Below are 18,848 nucleotides of genomic sequence, written 5' to 3'. Positions count from 1 at the left end.
TCATAAGACACTGCAGAGGGGGTTGGAGTTTAATCCAGGACAATACCACAAAGACTGGTTATCAGGAACTCTATGCCATCATCTTCCGTTCTATTCTATCCCCCCCCCCCCCCACGCACACACACACTGCCGGTCAAATACTACACCATCAGTGTACGAAGAGGCTTAGCTCCAAGTAGAGAATCACTGCACAAGCTTGCTATAGTGGCCTCAAGCCTTTGTAAAGTGCAGAGCGAGATGTTGCAGTGCTTAAGACTCTGGACTCGCATTTGGGAGGAGCGGGGTTCAAATCTCTGTTTCTTTGAAAATGTACTGCTCGAATTCTTGTCCCATCCTTGTGCTATACAAATTTGTGTCAAATGACCAATAACTCCTTTGTCAAAGAGACATTAAAATATAAGGTTCCTTATATGTAAAGGTTTTTTTTAAAGTACCGCTACCAGTCACAAACTTTGTCAACTGTTGCATTACTTATTTATTTAGCGACATGTTTCGAGGGTTAAACCTCATCTTCAGGCTAAATTGCATTACAAAAACAACTTTACAATAAGATCATACTGATATTACATAGTCTTTTCGTCAATGCTGTAGTCATCCTGTGGAAGAAGAGAAAACCGAGTAAGAGGCGATGTCACTTTGGAAGCTGGACTGATGTTTGCACGAAAATGTTGTGTAACGGTCACTCACTTTGTTCTTCTGGTGTGGCAGTCTCGCTGTGATGTGTTGCGGTGTATCCACTTCCGTGGCTCTCTTGGTCACTGTTCACAAATTGTCACTAATATAGCAGTAACTTGGAAACACGATCACAAACAGTTCTGTAGTGCAGTGGACAAGATGGTGGTCGAAATACAGCTGGTTTCGATTTCACTGTCGATTTGTCGAGAAGAGAAATTTGTTAACATCAAGTATAGATTTAAGTGTCAGGAAGTCATTTCTGAAAGTATTTGTATGGAGTGAAGCCATGTATGGAAGTGAAACATGGACGATAAATAGTTTGGACAAGAAGAGAATAGAAGCTTTTGAAATGTGGTGCTACAGAAGAATGCTGAAGATTAGATGGGTACATCACATAACTAATGAGGAGGTATTGAATAGAATTGGGGAGAAGAGGAGTTTGCGGCACAACTTGACTAGAAGAAGGGATCGGTTGGTAGGACATGTGTTGAGGCATCAAGGGATCACCAATTTAGTATTGGAGGGCAGTGTGGAGGGTAAAAATCGTAGAGGGAGACCAAGAGATGAATACACTAAGCAAATTCAGAAGGATGTAGGTTGCAGTAAGTACTGGGGGATGAAGAAGCTTGCACAGGATAGAGTAGCATGGAAGCTGCATCAAACCACTCTCAGGACTGAAGACCACAACAACATCGATTTGTCGATCCTTGTGGTGTCAGATGTTTACATGTCGTCTGCACGTCTTGTTACTGTATTACAGATGTAGGTTGACGAAATACATTACAAATTGAACACCTGTTACAATATTATTGACACATCATGATATAAACTATTTATTTTACATATTTCTAAGCTATTGCCGGGGCTAGAGTCAAACGACTGTCATGTTATGTATCTTTTATTCTGGGAGTATTGTAGTGAAATTGGAAAAGAAATGTGAATTTTTGAAGTCTGTCATTTCATTCAGGACCTCGTTATTCCCCATGTAGCCATGGATGAGTATTTCCTTTTCTTCCAAGATGTCCATTTTCCAGCTCTTTTCTAAATTATGTAGTACTTTGAGATCGTTTTCTATTGTAACACTGTGTCCTGTTTCATTTATATATTTCGCTATAGCTGATTATTCGGTTTGCCAAGTCTGAAACAGTCAACGTGTCCCAAAGTTACATCGCCTCTTAGTAAATTTTCTCTTCCACAGGATGACCACAGCATTTACGAAAAGACTATGTAATATCAGTCTGACCTTATTGTAAAGTTGTTTTTGTAATGCCAATTAGTCTGAAGATGAGGTTTAACCCTCGAAACATGTCGCTAAATAAATAAGTAATACAATAGTTGACAAAGTTTGTGACTGGTAGCGGTAATTTAAAAAAAAATCTTTGCATATTTCTTGAGACAGTCACGGTCGAAAAATAGTCAAAATGGCTTCAAATTCAAAATAAGGTTCCATAGTACACTTTTATTAAGTGATGCGGTAAACGTAATGGAGAAGTAGTACTCAAATCACCGTCTAGCCCTCTCGATACGGCTTTGCTGTGATTTTTGGAAAATTATTTCAAGTGGTTGCACAGATGGCTTCGTAACAGGGCAGGGTCTGTTCCTGCTCACGTCCTTGACATACTGAGGCAGCGCTCCGCCTCTTAATGACCTCGGCGTTGACGGATAATTAAACTGTATCTGTCCTCGACATGTTTAGTGCTCACAACCCACTGTCGTTTCAGTGGAGTAATGTAACCCAGCATGAATATATAGCCTTACGACTCCTTGGGACCTGCACCTTATAACTGCACCACCTCATGCATTGACAGAAAAAAAAAAATCGCAGCACGAAGAAGTTGTGCGACATAGACGAAAGTTAGTAGGGTTGTTCCTACATCTGAAAGGTGAGTTGACATTAATCAAAAATACCTTTAAGGTGACAAAGCCGCAATTACCAGCACCTCATCGAGTTTGGCTCAAATGGCTCCGAGCACTATGGGACTTGACTGCTGAGGACATCAGTCCCATAGAACTTAGAACTACTGAAACCTAACTAACCCAAGGACATCACACACATCCATGCCCTAGGCAGGTTTCGAACCTGCGACCGCAGCGGTCGCGCGGTTCCAGACTGTAGCGCCTAGAACCGCTCGGCCACCCCGGCCGGCTCATCGAGTTTGAGCGAAGTCGTGTGACAAGGCTACGAGAAGCTGATGTGCCTTCTGCGGTACTGCAGAAAGTCTTGGCGGGAATGTAGCCACTGTACATTATTGTTGTCAGCATTAGTCTCGAGAATGTGCGGTCGCAAGAAGCTCGGGCTCTGGGCGGCCACGGGGCACTACCTAAAGAGAAGACCATCGTGTTTGGGGTATACCTCTGGCGCACAGTACTGAATCTGCAGCAGCTATCTGAGCAGCAACTGGGACGACAGTTCCACAACAAACTGTTACAAATCGGTCACTTGAAGGACATCTCCACCGAGCGAGGTGGCGCAGTGGTTAGCACACTGGACTCGCATTCGGGAGGACGACGGTCCAATCCCGCGTCCGGCCATCCTGATTTAGGTTTTCTATGATTTCCCTAAAATCGCTCCAGGCGAATGCGGGGATGGTTCCTTTGAAAGGGCACGGCCGGCTTCCTTCCCTAATCCGATGAGACCGATGACCCCGCTGTTTGTTCTCTTCCTACAAACAACCCAACCCCAACCCGAAGGACATCTCCGAGCCAGACGACCTGTAGCGCGTATTCCACATACATCAAACCACCACCATTTGGTGCCAAGCGAGAGATCATTGCAGAACAGGACGGAAGTCTGTTACGTTTTCTGATGAAAGGTGGTTCTGCCTTGGTGCATAGTGATGGTGTGTTGGTTACAAGGATTCCAGCTGATGGCCTGCAACTAATCTGTTTGCATACTAGATTCACTGGGCCTACACCTGGAGGTATGGTTTGGAGTGCGATTTCATATGACAGTACGAGCACTCTCGTGGTTATCCCACGCATCCTGACTGCAAATTTGTTCATAAATCTGGTGATTCGATTTGCTTTTCTGCCATTCACGAATAGCATTCCAGCTACGGTCGCAGGTTCGAATCCTGCCTCGGGCATGGATGTGTATGATGTCCTTAGTTTAGTTAGGTTTAAGTAGTTCTAAGTCTAGGGGACTGATGACCTCAGATGTTAAGTTCCATAGTGCTTAGAGCCATTTGAACCATTTGAATAGCATTCCAGGTATGTTTTCCCAGGATAACGCTTGCCAACATACTGATGTTTTAACTCAACATGCTCCACGGAGAGTCGACATGTTGCCTTGGTATGCTCGATCACTAGAGCTGTCTCCAATCGAGTACATATAGAACATCATCGGACGATAACTTCAGCGCCATCCAAAAACAGTATCAACCGACCCCGTATTGACCGACGAAGTGCTACAGCCATAGACCCCATTGCACGAATTGACAGCCATTACCTTGTACAGCACAATGCAAGCACCTTTAAATTTTTGCTTTCAACATTCTGGCGGCTACATCGGTTATTAATGTACGAGCAGTTCACACTTGCAATGGCTTTTCTCGAGCCTACGTTAACCTATGATCTTGCCATGTTAAATATTTATAAATATTTCCTAGACAAATGTATTACCGAAATTTCATTACTCTACATTAATGTAATTTAATAATGTGTTTATAATTTTTTCATAATGTAATTTTTCATGTTGCGATTTTTCTTCCATCAGTGTAGCTATTAGCTATTTAAGCAAAAATCCTATAACGTGACGACATGATTAAGCCCTAATGATGGAAACTCTTGGGAAATACTGAGATCAAACAACATTTAGGTCAATATTCGATATATAGCTGACGGAATATATATTTTTAATATAAGAACGTTTGAGAAGTTGCTATATTCACATCAAATATTACCAATTTTTCTGATCCTGTTAAACAGCACATAGCACAGCTTTCTTTTCCTCTTTTTGGGGTAGATTTGGTTTTTATTCAATAACAAATTCATAGTTCCTACGACAACTTGTCACTAGAATTGTACTGGATGTGATATTGACAGATAGAATGTACACTGCCTGATAATAACTGTGAAGCATACAGAAGACATGCTTGGGTCGGATGTCCATGTAACTTCGTACACATACACACCATCGGCGGATATGTAAATGGTTAGAGTTCAATTCTCTGAGAGACTGAGAACGGCCACCGGCGCATTAGTGGTGTTCGTGTTTCGTGCTGTTATCCGATCTGGTAGGACATACGCTGAGGTGGCAAAGGTCAGGAAATTCCTCCTAATAGCGTGTCTGACCTCCTTTTTCTCGGCGTAGTACAGTAACTCGACGTGGCATGGACTCAACAAGTCCCCTGCGGAAATATTGAGTCATGTTACCTAAGCAGCCGTCCGTAATTGTGAGCGTGTTGTCGGTGCAAGACAGTGTGCATGAACTGACGTCGCCTTTATTCCAACAAATGTTCCTTGGGATTCATGTTAGGCGATCTGGGTGGCCAAATCATTAGCTCGAAATGGCCAAAGTGTTCTTCAGACCAATTGCAAAGAGTTGTGGGCCGACAACATGGCTCATTCAAAATGGTTCAAATGGCTCTGAGCACTATGGGACTTAACTTCTGAGGTCATCAGTCCCCTAGAACTTAGAACTACTTAAACCTAACTAACCTAAGGACATCACAAACATCCATGCCCGAGGCAGGATTCGAACCTACGACCGTCATGGCGCATTGTCTCCCATAAAAATTCTACCGTTGTTGGGAACATGAAGTCCATGAAAGACTGCAAATGGCTTCTAAGTAACCGCACATAACCGAAAACCCAGTCCTTTCCATGTAAACATAGCCCACATCTTTATAGAGCCACCACCAGCTTGCACAGTGCCTTATTGACAACCTGGACCCATGGCTTTGTGTGCTGTGCCCCATACTCGAACTCTGAGCTCTTGTCAACTAACATCGTGAACTCATCTGGCCAGGCCATGGTTTTCCAGTCGTCTATTGTCCAACCGATATTGTCACAAGCCCAGAAGAGGCACTGCAGGCGATGTCGTGCTTTTAACAAAGGCGCTAGCGTCGGTCGTTTGCTGCCATAGCCCATTAACGCCAAATTTCGCCGCACTGCCCTAACGGATACGTTCGTCGTGTGTCCCACGTTGATTTCTGGGGCTGTTTCAAGCAATGTTACATGTCTATTAGCACTGACAACTGTGCGCAACTGTTGATGCTCTCGGTCGTTAAGTGAAGGCCGTCGACCACTGCGTTGTCTGTGGTGAGAGGTAACGCCCAAAATTTGGTTTCCTAGGCACAATCTTGACATTGTGGATTTCGGAATATTGAATTCCCTAACGAGATCCGAAATGGAATGTTCCTTACTTGTAGCTTCAACCACTATTCCGCGTTCAAAGTCTATTAATTCCCGTCGTGCGGCGATAATCTCTCCGGAAACCTACTCAGATGAATCACCTGAGTACAAATGCCACCTCAACTAATCAATCCACTGCCCTCTCATACTATTCGGCATTGGCCCCTTACTGAACCTGCATTTATCGCGAAATCTCTCGCCCAGGGAATGGTAATATATGAGAAAGGTAAAAGAACGGGCTCGTGTAATTACATACCAACATCCTTAATATCGGTTTGCAGCAGAATTGTTGTACACGTTTTGAGTTCGAATGTAATAAATTTCCTTGAGACAGAAGACCTTCTGTCACAAACCAGCACTGGGTATTGCTCCAGTTTTGGAATTCCCACCAGGTCGGATTAAAGGAAGACATCAAAGCAGTTCAGAGGCGTGTTGCTGTATTTGTTACCGGTAGCGTCGATCAGGGCGCAAGTGTTACGAAAGTGCCTTGTGAACACAAATGGGAATACCTGGAGAGTAGAGGACGCTTCGTGCGGCACTATTGCGGAAATTCAGAGAACCGACATTTGAGGCCGTCTGCACATCGATTCCAATGCTGCCATCGTATATATCGCATAAGGAGCACGAAGATAAAATGAGAGAAATTAGGGCTCATAGGAGGCTTCTAGACATTCGTCATACACCGTACGGTGGCTTGCGGAGTATTATGTAGATGGACGCGGAGACGTCACGTACTCGTATGAGACAGCGTTATTAGCACGTGACAGAGTTTGAGAGGGGCCGCATTGAGGGTCTCCATTTGGCCAGGTGGATATGTGTAGCATTCGGATGTGACAGTCGTCCGATATTGAGATGCATGAGAACACGTGATGGGGGGCACACTCTTCGTCAAGGTTCTGGTCGACCACGTTTGACCAATACAAGGAAGGATTGCCATATTGTGCACCAACACATCGCAACCCTTTCACATCCGCATCTGCTGCGCGAGAACAAGTAACGGACTCCTAGCTACATGCTGTGTCATCCCGCACTATTGGTCCGAGACGAGAACCAGCAACTGAACTAGGGACTCAACGTCCCATACGTTGGCTGTTGTTAACACCAGAACACAAACTGGTGTGTTTGGAGTAGTGCCATGACCATGAAGTGTGGACTACTAATGAATTGTGTTCAGCGATAAACCGCAGTTCTGGACTAGTCCGGATGACCATGGTCGGTGAGATCGGCGATGACCTGCCGAGAGGTCGTGTTCTTCAGATGTTTTGAAGACGCACAGCGGTGTTACTCCTGGGGTAGACAGCCACTCGGTATGACTTGAGGTCACGGCTGGTATTGGTCGACGGAACACTTTATGTGCAACGGTGCGTCATGGACGCGCTGCGCCCTCGTATGTTACTCCTTAGGCGACAGTATCGTGGTGGAATTTTTCAACAGGATAATGCTCGTCCACACATGCCATGTTTCTTTGTGAATTATCTGCGTGATGTTGTACTCCCATTACGAGCCAGATCCTCAGATCTCGGCGTCCAGCTGGGACCCCAAGGAAAGGTACGTGGGACCCTCCGTCATACACCGTACGGTGGCTTGTGGCGGAGTATTATGTAGATAGACACGGAGACGTCACGTACTCGTGTGAGACAGCGTTATCAGCACCTGACAGTTTGAGAGGGGTGTCATTATGGGTCTCCATGTGGCCATTATCTAGGATATCAAGGACCAGTTTCAACAGCTGTGAGGCTGCTTGCCTCTGGGGATGGCTTTACGACACCCCACCCAGTGCATGCACCCAGGCCAGAGAGGATGCGACGTCATTCTGATGTACGTCGGATAGACACGATGATAATTCTATATTGGTGATTTTCATTGACAGAAATGAGACAACATTTTGAGATGTTGAGCAAGATGGTGTAATCCAAATAGAAACATCGCTCGATTCAAATGTGCTATTTACTAGCGAAATGACAAGTGTGTTCTGAGATAAGTTCTTTTACTAAAATAATAAATGAGAGCACGAAGAGAGCATGCGAAAAATTGGGGTTCCTCATGATTTTTTTCAGTAGTTGTGCAAAGTAATGCAGAAAACCTGTAGTTGTGCATAAGTTACTTGGGAAGAGAATTGCCTATGAACTGTGGACATTGAATGTCATGTTGTTTACCATTAGAGGTTCTGATTTATGATTTTTTTTCATCCGTGGACTTAAGGAGTAGCAATCGAGTAATTTAAGGCTGGTTTTTAGTCAAATAATAAAGAGAATTTCCAGTTATGCTTTATGTATATCTTCTATAGTTTCTTAACATCCATGAGTTACGCGGACATAAGCAAAAGTAAGGAAGTTTGAAGTATCGACGCTAGGACATATCAGACTTCTACGATATTCTAGTATTTTTATTTATTTATTTTTTTTAAAAATCTTTAGAAGTGCATAGAAAGCGTGTATGGTTTTACCTAGTTATCAGGTAGTAACATTTACGAGGGCTGAGTAAGTGGTTGACGATAGAGAATAGATACAGGAATGAAGGTTATCTGGAAACATGAGCATTATCAGGATAGAGTTGTCCTCCTGCTGCAGCGCTAAATTTATAAGTTGTACAATACTGTGACTCTTTGTTGTCAAATTCATAATTCATAAGCAAACATTACTATACTTTCTTGTAAAAAAGTCCTTTCTTCAGTACTGTATATACTGAGTCATTTGAAGTTTGAAGAATGAATCTGTTGGATATTATCACGTACAAGGATTAACGACATATCATCGAAGCCACAAGCCAATTGATTGATGTAATGAAAATTTGTGGAACATACGTGAATTACGTTTGCGAAGATTATTTTACATGACAAAGGGTATTTTGTGCCTTGCTTTCAGTTCTCGGATGGAGCATGAGAAAAATGACTGCCAGATGCTTGCGTTTTCTACATCTTCCTTCGTCAACGATATTTACAAATCTGCAGGATACTGATAAACACCCAGATCGTAAAATCTCGTTTGTATATTTTGGAGGTTTAGACATCTCCAGTCCCGAAACACTTCCATGTTCGGTTGATGAATATCGTCATGATGCCCTCGTGTAAGTAGTCTCTTGACGGAGACCCTCTTTTGTACACATTTGATATCTTAGTCCTTCGTCACAGAGGTCTTACCTGCTGATTGCAGATGCAATCTCATTCGTAGATAGCCAGTACCACACAAATAGACAGGAGCTTCACAATCTCTATTTCACAAGCTAAATTTAATTTATATTTCCATTTCGTAACACGTTTTCAGTGGTGACCAACTACATAAAAGTCCAGAACCCAATATTTTTCTATCTGTAGAACTAGTTACCACTCCCTATAGCAAATTGATATTTTGAAATGGAGAAAAATGACAGCAGAGTTTCGAAGCAACACTTTCCGAAAGGTTGTCTTGTCATCTACAAGAAAAATGATGTTCAAGTAATGTTTTGTACCAAGTCGTCGACATATTAATTCAAAGCAGTGACTCTATCCTTGAGAAATACCAAAAATTGTGTCTGTGACCGCTGATGATTATCGTGCCAGATTAAAACAACAAATATCGCACATAAAAAAAATCTTAACGTGGCCATGAACTCAGGTGAATATTCTGTGTGAATATATTATTTTCAGTTGCTGGTGTTGCATGCATTTTCATACAGACTTCTTTTGCGTTCCCGTATTGCCGGGGGAAGAAACTTTTTAGCGTATTACTCTTTGGGAATTGTATATGGAGGATGTGGAAGCGTAGTTTCGACATGAAATAAAACACTGACGCAGCACGTACTTGGTAAGAACTTCGCAACAGTGTAACAGAAGAAAATTTACTTGGAACCCAAAACCTAGCTAGTGTGATATATAAATGTTGCAGCAAGTTGCTACGGTAAATCAGTTGACAAGCCCGAATATCTGTTTAGCATCGTTGTGAATTTGGAACGAGTTAAGAAATTAGTAACTGAAAGGAAAAGATTTATGATGAGATACTTTTCTCGCCACGGGAGAGTTATCGATAGCTTAACATTAATCGAAACATTCTGAGAAATTGACGTGTAAGAAACCATGAAGTTTAGACTTTGACGCATCGTCGACAACACGGTCTTTGAGGACACATTACAGATGTCTCTTTTGGTATCGGCCAGGCTAGTCGAAGGCCTAAAAAACACTTGGCTGGAGCAGAATTTGAGCTTCTCTCCCTCGAGGGACGAACTCAGCGTGTTGACTCACTCAGTGAAGGGGACACTACATTCTAGAGAAAATTTTAATACTGCTGTAACCTTATCTCCCAAAAATATTTTAAAAGCATACGCTTCTCCAAACAAGTTCCCCAAAGATCACGAGAAAAGAGTAAAGAACTAAAGATGTATACCGTAGGGTATACGCAGTTAATTATTCCGCAAATCTTTCCTGCCTGGATCACAAAGAGGCGAAGCTGATATCGATGGCATATGGAGTTGACTGTAAACGGGAATTACAGGGCAAAAATATGAGCAGCGGGTTATCAGGCACAAAAGCGAACAGCAGGAAATAGGCTTCAGAACAAGGTGTCTGGTAGACGCTCACCTCGTCCTTCTTGCCGGAACTTGCTTTGGTGTGGACCATCGTGCCTCGAATAACTCGTCTTCGTCGGCGGCAGCCAGTACACTGTCCGGGCGAGAGGTCTGGCCGCGCATGACATACGCTCGGACCGACGCCACTGCGCATGCGCCTACTCGCGGGAGCTCGATAGCGGTTCTAGCAGGAACCATTCACAAGAATCGGGTGGTTGAGAAACACAAAGACATCGAAAAGCGCGCGTCCCAGAAAATGAATTTCTCGTTCCTCGACCCTTGCAATTGGCTTATTTTCTATTTTGAGACTGATTACAGCCATTACTGATTTCTTAGTTTTCAGTAGTGTTATCGACTTGAAAGACATCGAGTGTAGAATATTTTGACGAAAGAACGGACGCGTATGAGTCTCGAGCCACAAGTAAAATGTGTGTTAGAAGTCGTTTACCCATTCCAGGTCACTTCCTGACAACTGCAACTGAGAGTATTGGGTGCGTCATACGATTTCATAACCAGGCAGCTCTTATGTCGTAATTTCTACCTTCGATTACATTTATAATTTTTATATGTCTGTGTAAAACCTCTTTTAATGCTTTTAGTATGTTCTCTGCATTCTACTGTAAATATATTTTATAGTGATCGCGCACACACACACAGACAGACAGACAAACAGAGTTACATAATTATTCACTTCTTAAATTTAGTTCCACGCTCATTCTGTATATATATTTCTGTTCGATAACGGTATACGTGCTACTATACTGTCGCAGTATGAAAAGTTACAAAAATGTTGACGTTAACTATGAGTGGCATTTTTACAGTATACCGCACTGCTCTTTTACGAAACACGAGTATTCTTTTTAAGAGTCATCTTGTACACTCCCCTATAGATAAGAAGACCAAGCGAGGTGGCGCAGTGGCTAGCACACTGGACTCGCATTCGGGAGGACGACGATTCAATCCCGCGTCCTGCCGTCCTGATTTAGGTTTTCCGTGATTTCCCTAAATCGCTCCAGGCAAATGCCGGGATGGTTTCTTTGAAAGGGCACGGCCGACTTCCTTCCCCGTCCTTCCCTAATCAGATGAGACCGATGACCTGGCTGTCTGCCGGCCAGTGTGGCCGAGCGGTTCTAGGCGCTTCAGTCTGGAACCGAGCGACCGCTACGGTCGCAGGTTCGAATCCTGCCTTGGGCATGGATGTGTGTGATGTCCTTAGGTTAGTTAGGTTTAAGTAGTTCTAAGTTCTATGGGACTGATGACCTCAGATGTTAAGTCCCATAGGGCTCAGAGCCATTTGAACCCTATAGATGAGAAGAATCAGACGTGTGTAAACACGAGTCCAAAACCTCCTCCTTTTCACTGTTTTGCTGATCAGAGGGGGGGGGGGGGGAGGGGGGGGTGTCTGTAAGCTTATACGAGTAGTTTTATGTAACGTATCTATATCCTACATGATCCACTAAGTAAAATGCTTATCTGCAGTGGTTCCTAAACACATAGTACTGGCTATTTCATCACTTCCTTCACTATTTTTTTTTAAATATCTACATTACTCTCTTCACACTATCTGGTGAAATGCTACAGACATTGTTTTAAAGCAGACATATATATTTCTTTCCTCTGTTCAGAATTGCCTCATTTTCACGCTCATCCTTGTCTGAGCGGTGTAGATAATTGTCACGTCATACACACACATTCTAAGTTTCTGATTAACATTTTGGGCGACTGCATCAACATAAAAAATAAACAATATTGATCCGAGATCGACACCTTGTAGAAAGCTGAATTTGACAGTTTGCAAATCACATCTGTAACTGATCACATTTCTCTCAACATTATGTCTGATTTCTGTGGAACTGTCTTCTCTTTGATGCGTAAGATTTTATACACTACTGGCCATTAAAATTGCTACACCACGAAGATGACCTGCTACAGATGCAAAAATCACCAGACAGGAAGAAGATGCTGTGATATGCAAATGATTAGCTTTTCAGAGCATTCACACAAGGTTGGCGCCGGTGGCGACACCTACAACGTGCTGACATGAGGAAAGTTTCCAACCGATTTCTCATACACAAACAGCAGTTGACCGGCGTTGCTTGGTGAAACGTTGTTGTGATGCCTCGAGTAAGGAGGAGAAATGCGTACCATCACGTTTCTGACTTTGATAAAGGTCGGATTGTAGCCTATCGCGATTGCGGTTTATCGTATCGCGACATTGCTGCTCGCGTTGGTCGAGATCCAATGACTGTTAGCAGAATATGGAATCGGTGGGTTCAGGAGGGTATTACGGAACGCTATGCTGGATCCCAACGACCTCGTATCACTAGCAGTCGAGATGACAGGCATCTTATCCGCATGGCTGTAACGGATCGTGCAGCCACGTCTCGATCCCTGAGTCAACAGATGGGGACGTTTGCAAGACAACCACCATCTGCACGAACAGTTCAACGACGTTCGCAGCAGCATGGACTATCAGCTCGGAGGCCGTGGCTGCGGTTACCCTTGACGCTGCATCACAGACAGGAGCACCTGCGATGGTGTACTCAACGACGAACCTGGGTGCACGAATGGCAAAACATCATTTTTTCAGATGAATCCAGGTTCTGTTTACAGCATCATGATGGTCGCATCCGTGTTTGGCGACATCGCAGTGAACGCACATTGGAAGCGTGTATTCGTCATCGCCATACTGGCGTATCACCCGTCGTGATGGTATGGGGTGCCATTGGTTACACGTCTCGGTCACCTCTTGTTCGCAGTGACGGCAATTTGAACAGTGGATTTCAGATGTGTTACGACCAGTGGCTCTACCCTTCATTCGATCCCTGGGAAACCATACATTTCAGCAGGATAATCTACGACTGCATGTTGCAGGTCCTGTACGGGCCTTTCTGGATACAGAAAATATTCGACTGCTGCCCTGGCCAACACATTCTCCAGATCTCTCACCAATTGACAACATCTGGTCAATGGTGGCCGAGCAACTGGCTCGTCACAATACGCCAGTCACTACTCTTGATGAACTGTGGTATCGTGTTGAAGCTGCATGGGCAGCTGTACCTGTACACGCCATCCAAGCTCTGTTTGACTTAACGCTCAGTCGTATCAAGGCTGTTATTATGGCCAGAGGTGGTTGTTCTGGGTACTGATTTCTCAGGATCTATGCACCGAAATTTCGTGAAAATGTAATCACATGTTAGTTCTAGTATAATATATTTGTCCAATGATAACCCGTTTATCATCTGCATTTATTCTTAGTGAAGCAATTTTAATGGCCAGTAATGTAATAGAATAGCATTTTCACCGATTCCCGTGTTGATACAACGTCATTATTAGTCTTAAATGGTTTACTTAATCTAATACATGAGACAGAGCTTACTGCATCCCATTCTTCTGGTTCATTGGACAACATGATGTCTCAACAAATTACAAACAGTTTCGACAGAAGTTTTCGGTGAAATTGTGCTGGTTGCAAATCAAATACGGGAACTGATAATGGCTCCCATTTATGTCCAACAGCCCACTAACAGCTCGCCTGGTACTTCAGACAAGGGCATTTAGAAAATTATCAACCAAATCTCTTGCTATTGATTTATTGAGTTTTTCTCCACTTTGCTGTGTTGAGGGGAGTATGTAGTTTAAGTCTGATATATCATGACATTATTCTATAGATTTTTCCAAAAGCGAAAACCTGTGCTATTGGCCTGTTCTTTTCCAATTCACCCCTATTACATAGCTTAAAATCTGACTTTACTTTATATAAATTTAATGATTACTGAAGAGTACCTCCTTGTGTTTCAGGTTTCAATGGATGTATGAAGTGCTTTAATACACTGTCACTGAATTTATGTTATGGAATGTAACACCATCTACGCCAATTGACTGTTTGACATTTAATTGTTTTATTACGTTATAAATCTTTTTAGAAGGGTACTGTGAAGAGGGACAGCAAGCAACAGACTATGATTTATAAAGTGTAAAAACTAACGGTCATACAAAACGTCAGTCCGGAGCCGCGCTGCTGCTGCGCTCGCAGGTTCGAATCCTGCCTCGGGCATGGATGTGTGTGATATCCTTAGGTTAGTTAGGTTGAAATAGTTCTAAGTCTAGGGGACTGATGACCTCAGATGTTAAGTCCCATAGTGCTCAGAGCCATTTGAACCATACAAATGGAGCTCCCTCCATCCAGGAAAACAGAACAATGTCTAGAACGACGAGGACTGCGCAAGGTGTATACGGAAATGAGTAGCACGAGTGCCGATGATGACGAGTGACCGTTAAACGTATTCAGAAGGGGTCTGATAATGTCCCTAAGTGGCTTCTCTGGGAGAACAGCAGGTAGCATTTCACATTGCGTTATTAAAATGGTGCTGTTTGGCATCATACGTACTTATTCTAAGCTTTGCATCAGTTCACTCAGGCAGCTTAATGTATTACTCCAACATCTGTGCGATTTGACGACTTCACAGACACAAAACTTTCTCAAACTCACGAGCCACAGAGAAAGACTGGCAGCGAACTCTGTACAATTGAACTAATCATCCGAAAAGAAACATCTGATATGCCTATACATTGGTTACGAATTTCGTGTAGTCTGATACTCGAGGTTCAAATAATCACTGTTTGTAGCTTGGACGCTTCATGTAATTTGTTTTGTATTTAAAACAAAAATGTTTTCCAGAGATGCGGCAAACATTATGGTGTGCACGTCGTCCAACGAAAGATGAATTCACAAAGGAGATCTTGGCGCCTTCAACAGTGACCTCTGTAGCCAAGGCCACAAACTGTCTAACGCGACGGCGCTAGATAATGTAAATCGAAGGCTCGAACCCCAATGGTTGAAGATATTTCCGTCAAAGGGCTTTGGATACCAAGGCGAGAGAATGTGTTGGCAATTACTCCACGACGACCAGAATGTATTCCAAAGTTTTTCAAGCTTTCTGGTGAGAGATTTCGGCACTGTTAATGGCGATTTCGTCTGTCGGATGACGACACTGAGATAAACCCCCCCCCCCACCCCCCCACCCCCGCCCCACTGCCTATTCTACTCACTACTTCCTGGTGATATTCGAGAGGTTATGAGTCCCTGGTTTCTGGTTTTAATAATCTACCATTCTCTCTCATCGTCATTAATAATATAAATATAGTGCGAAACTGTTCTTGAATTTTCTTTATTATTACTTCAGTTTTCTTCGAGGGAATTGGCTGGTAGCGGATAAAACCGCCCTTCAGCGTAAGTAGGACGGTAATCCTAAAAGTAAGGTCTCCTATTTTTTTATAAGTACATAGACCTGTTTATTTCTACAATGGCTTACATCAGTTTACAGCTTGAACATTTAGCTATTTTTCGATATAATCACCATTTCTGTCGATACATTTTTGTAGACAATGTGGCAGTTTTTGTATGCCCATATCATACCAGCTAGCCGCCATGCTGTTTAGAAAGTTATGAACCTCTTCTTTAACCTCGTCGTCGGAGCTGAATCGCAGGGCCCACAATTCATGCTTCCAGGTACTGTGAGACTCTGAAAAAACTCAAACAGGCAATTCAGAACCGGAGAAGAGGAATGTTGAGCAAGGGCGTACATATTCTCCATGACAACGCTCGCCCACACATCGCTCGGCAAACCGTTGCTCTCCTGCAACAGTTTCAGTTGAACATAATGACCCACCCACCCACCCTATAGTCCTGACTTGGCGCCCAGTGACTATCCCCAATTCCCTAGGTTAAAATAACATTTGGCCGGAAAGCGATTCAGCTCCGACGACGAGGTGAAAGAAGAGCTTCATAACTTTCTCAACAGCATGGCGGCGAGCTGGTATGACATGGGCACACAAAAACTGCCACAGCGTCTACAAAAATGCATCGAGAGAAATGGTGATAATGTCGAAAGATAGCTAAATGTCCAAGCTGTAAACTGATGTAAACCACTGTAGAAATAAAAAAAATAGGAGCCTTACTTTTGGGATTAACCTCGTATTAGGTATTTAATAAAGCTGCAAGATATAAAACAAAAAGGCGATAATTTTAGTTTTAAAAACTGTACACGGATGATAATTTTACGAATTTTCGTTGTAGGAAGACGTCTTGCACTACAGTTAAAAATAGATAGAGCATATTCATTGTAACAACAATGGTTGTGCTGGTGACATATGAAATAAGTTTGGGATGGAGACTGAAAGATGTTTACAATAGTGGGCTCATGCCAGGTGGGACAGGTATAATAGGGAAATGGGTGGTGGTTGAAGTTATAGCGTGAGAGCATGAAAAAGGCATAGGTAAGGTATGTAAGCAGGGTGGGATACGAGCGTAATACCGCAGCGTGAAGCCTGGACAGGAGAGGGTTTTCCGATTTATGTTCATTTCTGGGTTCGAAGGTGAGCTAGGAAGAGAAGGTCGTGTGACTAGGGCCTCCCGTCGGGTAGACCGTTCGCCGGGTGCAAGGCTTTCGATTTGACACCTCTTCGGCGAATTGCGCGTGGATGGGGATGAAGTGATGACGATTAGGACAACACAACACGCAGTCCTTGAGCGGAGAAAATCTCCGACCCAACCGGGAATCGAAGCCGGGCCCTGAGGCTTGACATTCTGTAGCGCTGACCACTCAGAGAAGGTGAACGGAAGAGAAGGTGTGAGAAATAGATGAGTTGGTGTACGAAACGGGTTGGATAAGGCAGCCTGAAGCGAAGGCGAGATAGAGGTAGGTCTCTCGGCGATTTTAAGGCATTTATAAAATTTGAAATGCGGCATTTATCCAAGAAACAATGAAATATATTAGTATGTGATGGATGACAGAGATAAAAGGTCATTCAGGGATACGCTCATATAAAGACTCATGGTGTTTAGTGGTTCCTGAGTAATTCTGTAATTACGATTTATTCCGTTTGTTACCCCAGTTACGTTTTTTTCTGTGAAAATTGTGGTGTCACAGTAAGGCACCACACTTGCTAGGTTGTAGGTTTCAAATCGGCCGCGGTCTGTCCGTACACATCGGACACGAGAGTTGCCACTGTCGACGCTAGCAGACCGAGCGCCGCCACTCGGCTGGTCTTACGAGACAAGCTAGCACACTGGCCAGTTCTACAGCCGACTTTAATAGGAATGGTTCACTCGTTATAGCTACAGAGATCTCATTTGCAGAGACGCTAGTTAGCATAGCCTTCAGCTAAGTCAGTATCTACGACCTAGCCAGGCCCCACATACAGTTTATGCATTGACAATTGATCTATATGTGTGAATCAATCAGAATTGTAAAGAAATATTCGCAGTTCAGTCTATAGCTGCACTTGTAAATATTATTGAACAAAATAAAGATCGTCGTTCACCGCGGTTGATGAATTAAAGCTAATTATATCATTCTATTCCTGTCTACTAACTTTGTAATCAGCTAAGATGTTCCAGATACATACCGTGAAGTATAGTCATTGATCCCCACGTCAGCCTACGTGATAAACGCGTGCAACTAATGACCACACCTCGTGATCAGACTAAGCGTCAAATTGTGTGACTCAGCCGGGTCACCCTTTTTCCATGAGGCCCATAGTTCCGCCTCATACATAACAAAAATATTCTCAAAATTGCGAACGAAACCTGCAATATGTCAGTATTTTTCGTTCCAGCACGGAAGGATCCAGTTTCCCTTAGGCGGGCCGGCCGGAGTGGCCGAGCGGTTCTAGGCGCTACAGTCGGGAACCGCGCGACCGCTCCGGTCGCAGGTTCGAATCCTGCCTCGGGCATGGATGTGTGTGATGTCCTTAGGTTAGTTGGGTTTAAGTAGTTCTAAGTTCTAGGGGACTGATGACCTCAGAAGTTAAGTCCCTTAGTGCTCAGAGCCATTTGAACCATTTTGAACCCTTAGGCGGTATGTACTGATGAAAAGATACTGTGATGTGGTTGCCACTGTTATGAGAACATCTTAGCATGACGTTGTTGTGACTACAGTATCTGATCCAAGTAAGTGGACACCCCTGTAAAATGTGGAACCACTAGATTTGAGAAAGAATGTGGGGAGTATTGTATTGCCACCAAAGAAGCAGTAACTGCCGAATATCGGCCAGTCAAGGGAGGTCAGTGATTTCGAACGTGGACTACTCGTTGGGTATCACCTCAGTAACAAAACTGTCAGGGGCATTTCAACCGTTCTAAAGCTGTCCAAGTCGCCTGTTGGTGATGTGATTGTGAAATGGAAACGTGAAGAAGCAACCACAGCTAAACTAAGACGAGGCAGACCTCATGTACTGATGGACAGGGACCGTCAAGCATCACGAAGAGCGGTTGT

The 18,848-nt window shown here is 43.5% G+C and overlaps 1 protein-coding gene across 1 annotated transcript in view; it reads right to left on the bottom strand.

Annotated features, from left to right (window-relative positions):
- The window catches only part of LOC124800189, a 48,675-nt gene extending 38,024 nt beyond the window's left edge, over nucleotides 1-10,651 (bottom strand). Inside the window, exon 1 of the mRNA XM_047262976.1 lies at nucleotides 10,583-10,651. Coding sequence (XP_047118932.1) covers nucleotides 10,583-10,621 — 39 coding nt within the window. The 5' untranslated portion in view covers nucleotides 10,622-10,651. The remainder of the gene's footprint in view (nucleotides 1-10,582) is intronic.
- Nucleotides 10,652-18,848: the final 8,197 nt, after the last annotated feature.

This window comes from Schistocerca piceifrons, chromosome 1 (assembly GCF_021461385.2).
Source record: "Schistocerca piceifrons isolate TAMUIC-IGC-003096 chromosome 1, iqSchPice1.1, whole genome shotgun sequence".
Taxonomy (NCBI): domain Eukaryota; kingdom Metazoa; phylum Arthropoda; class Insecta; order Orthoptera; family Acrididae; genus Schistocerca; species Schistocerca piceifrons.
This window is presented reverse-complemented; position numbering and strand designations above follow the sequence as displayed.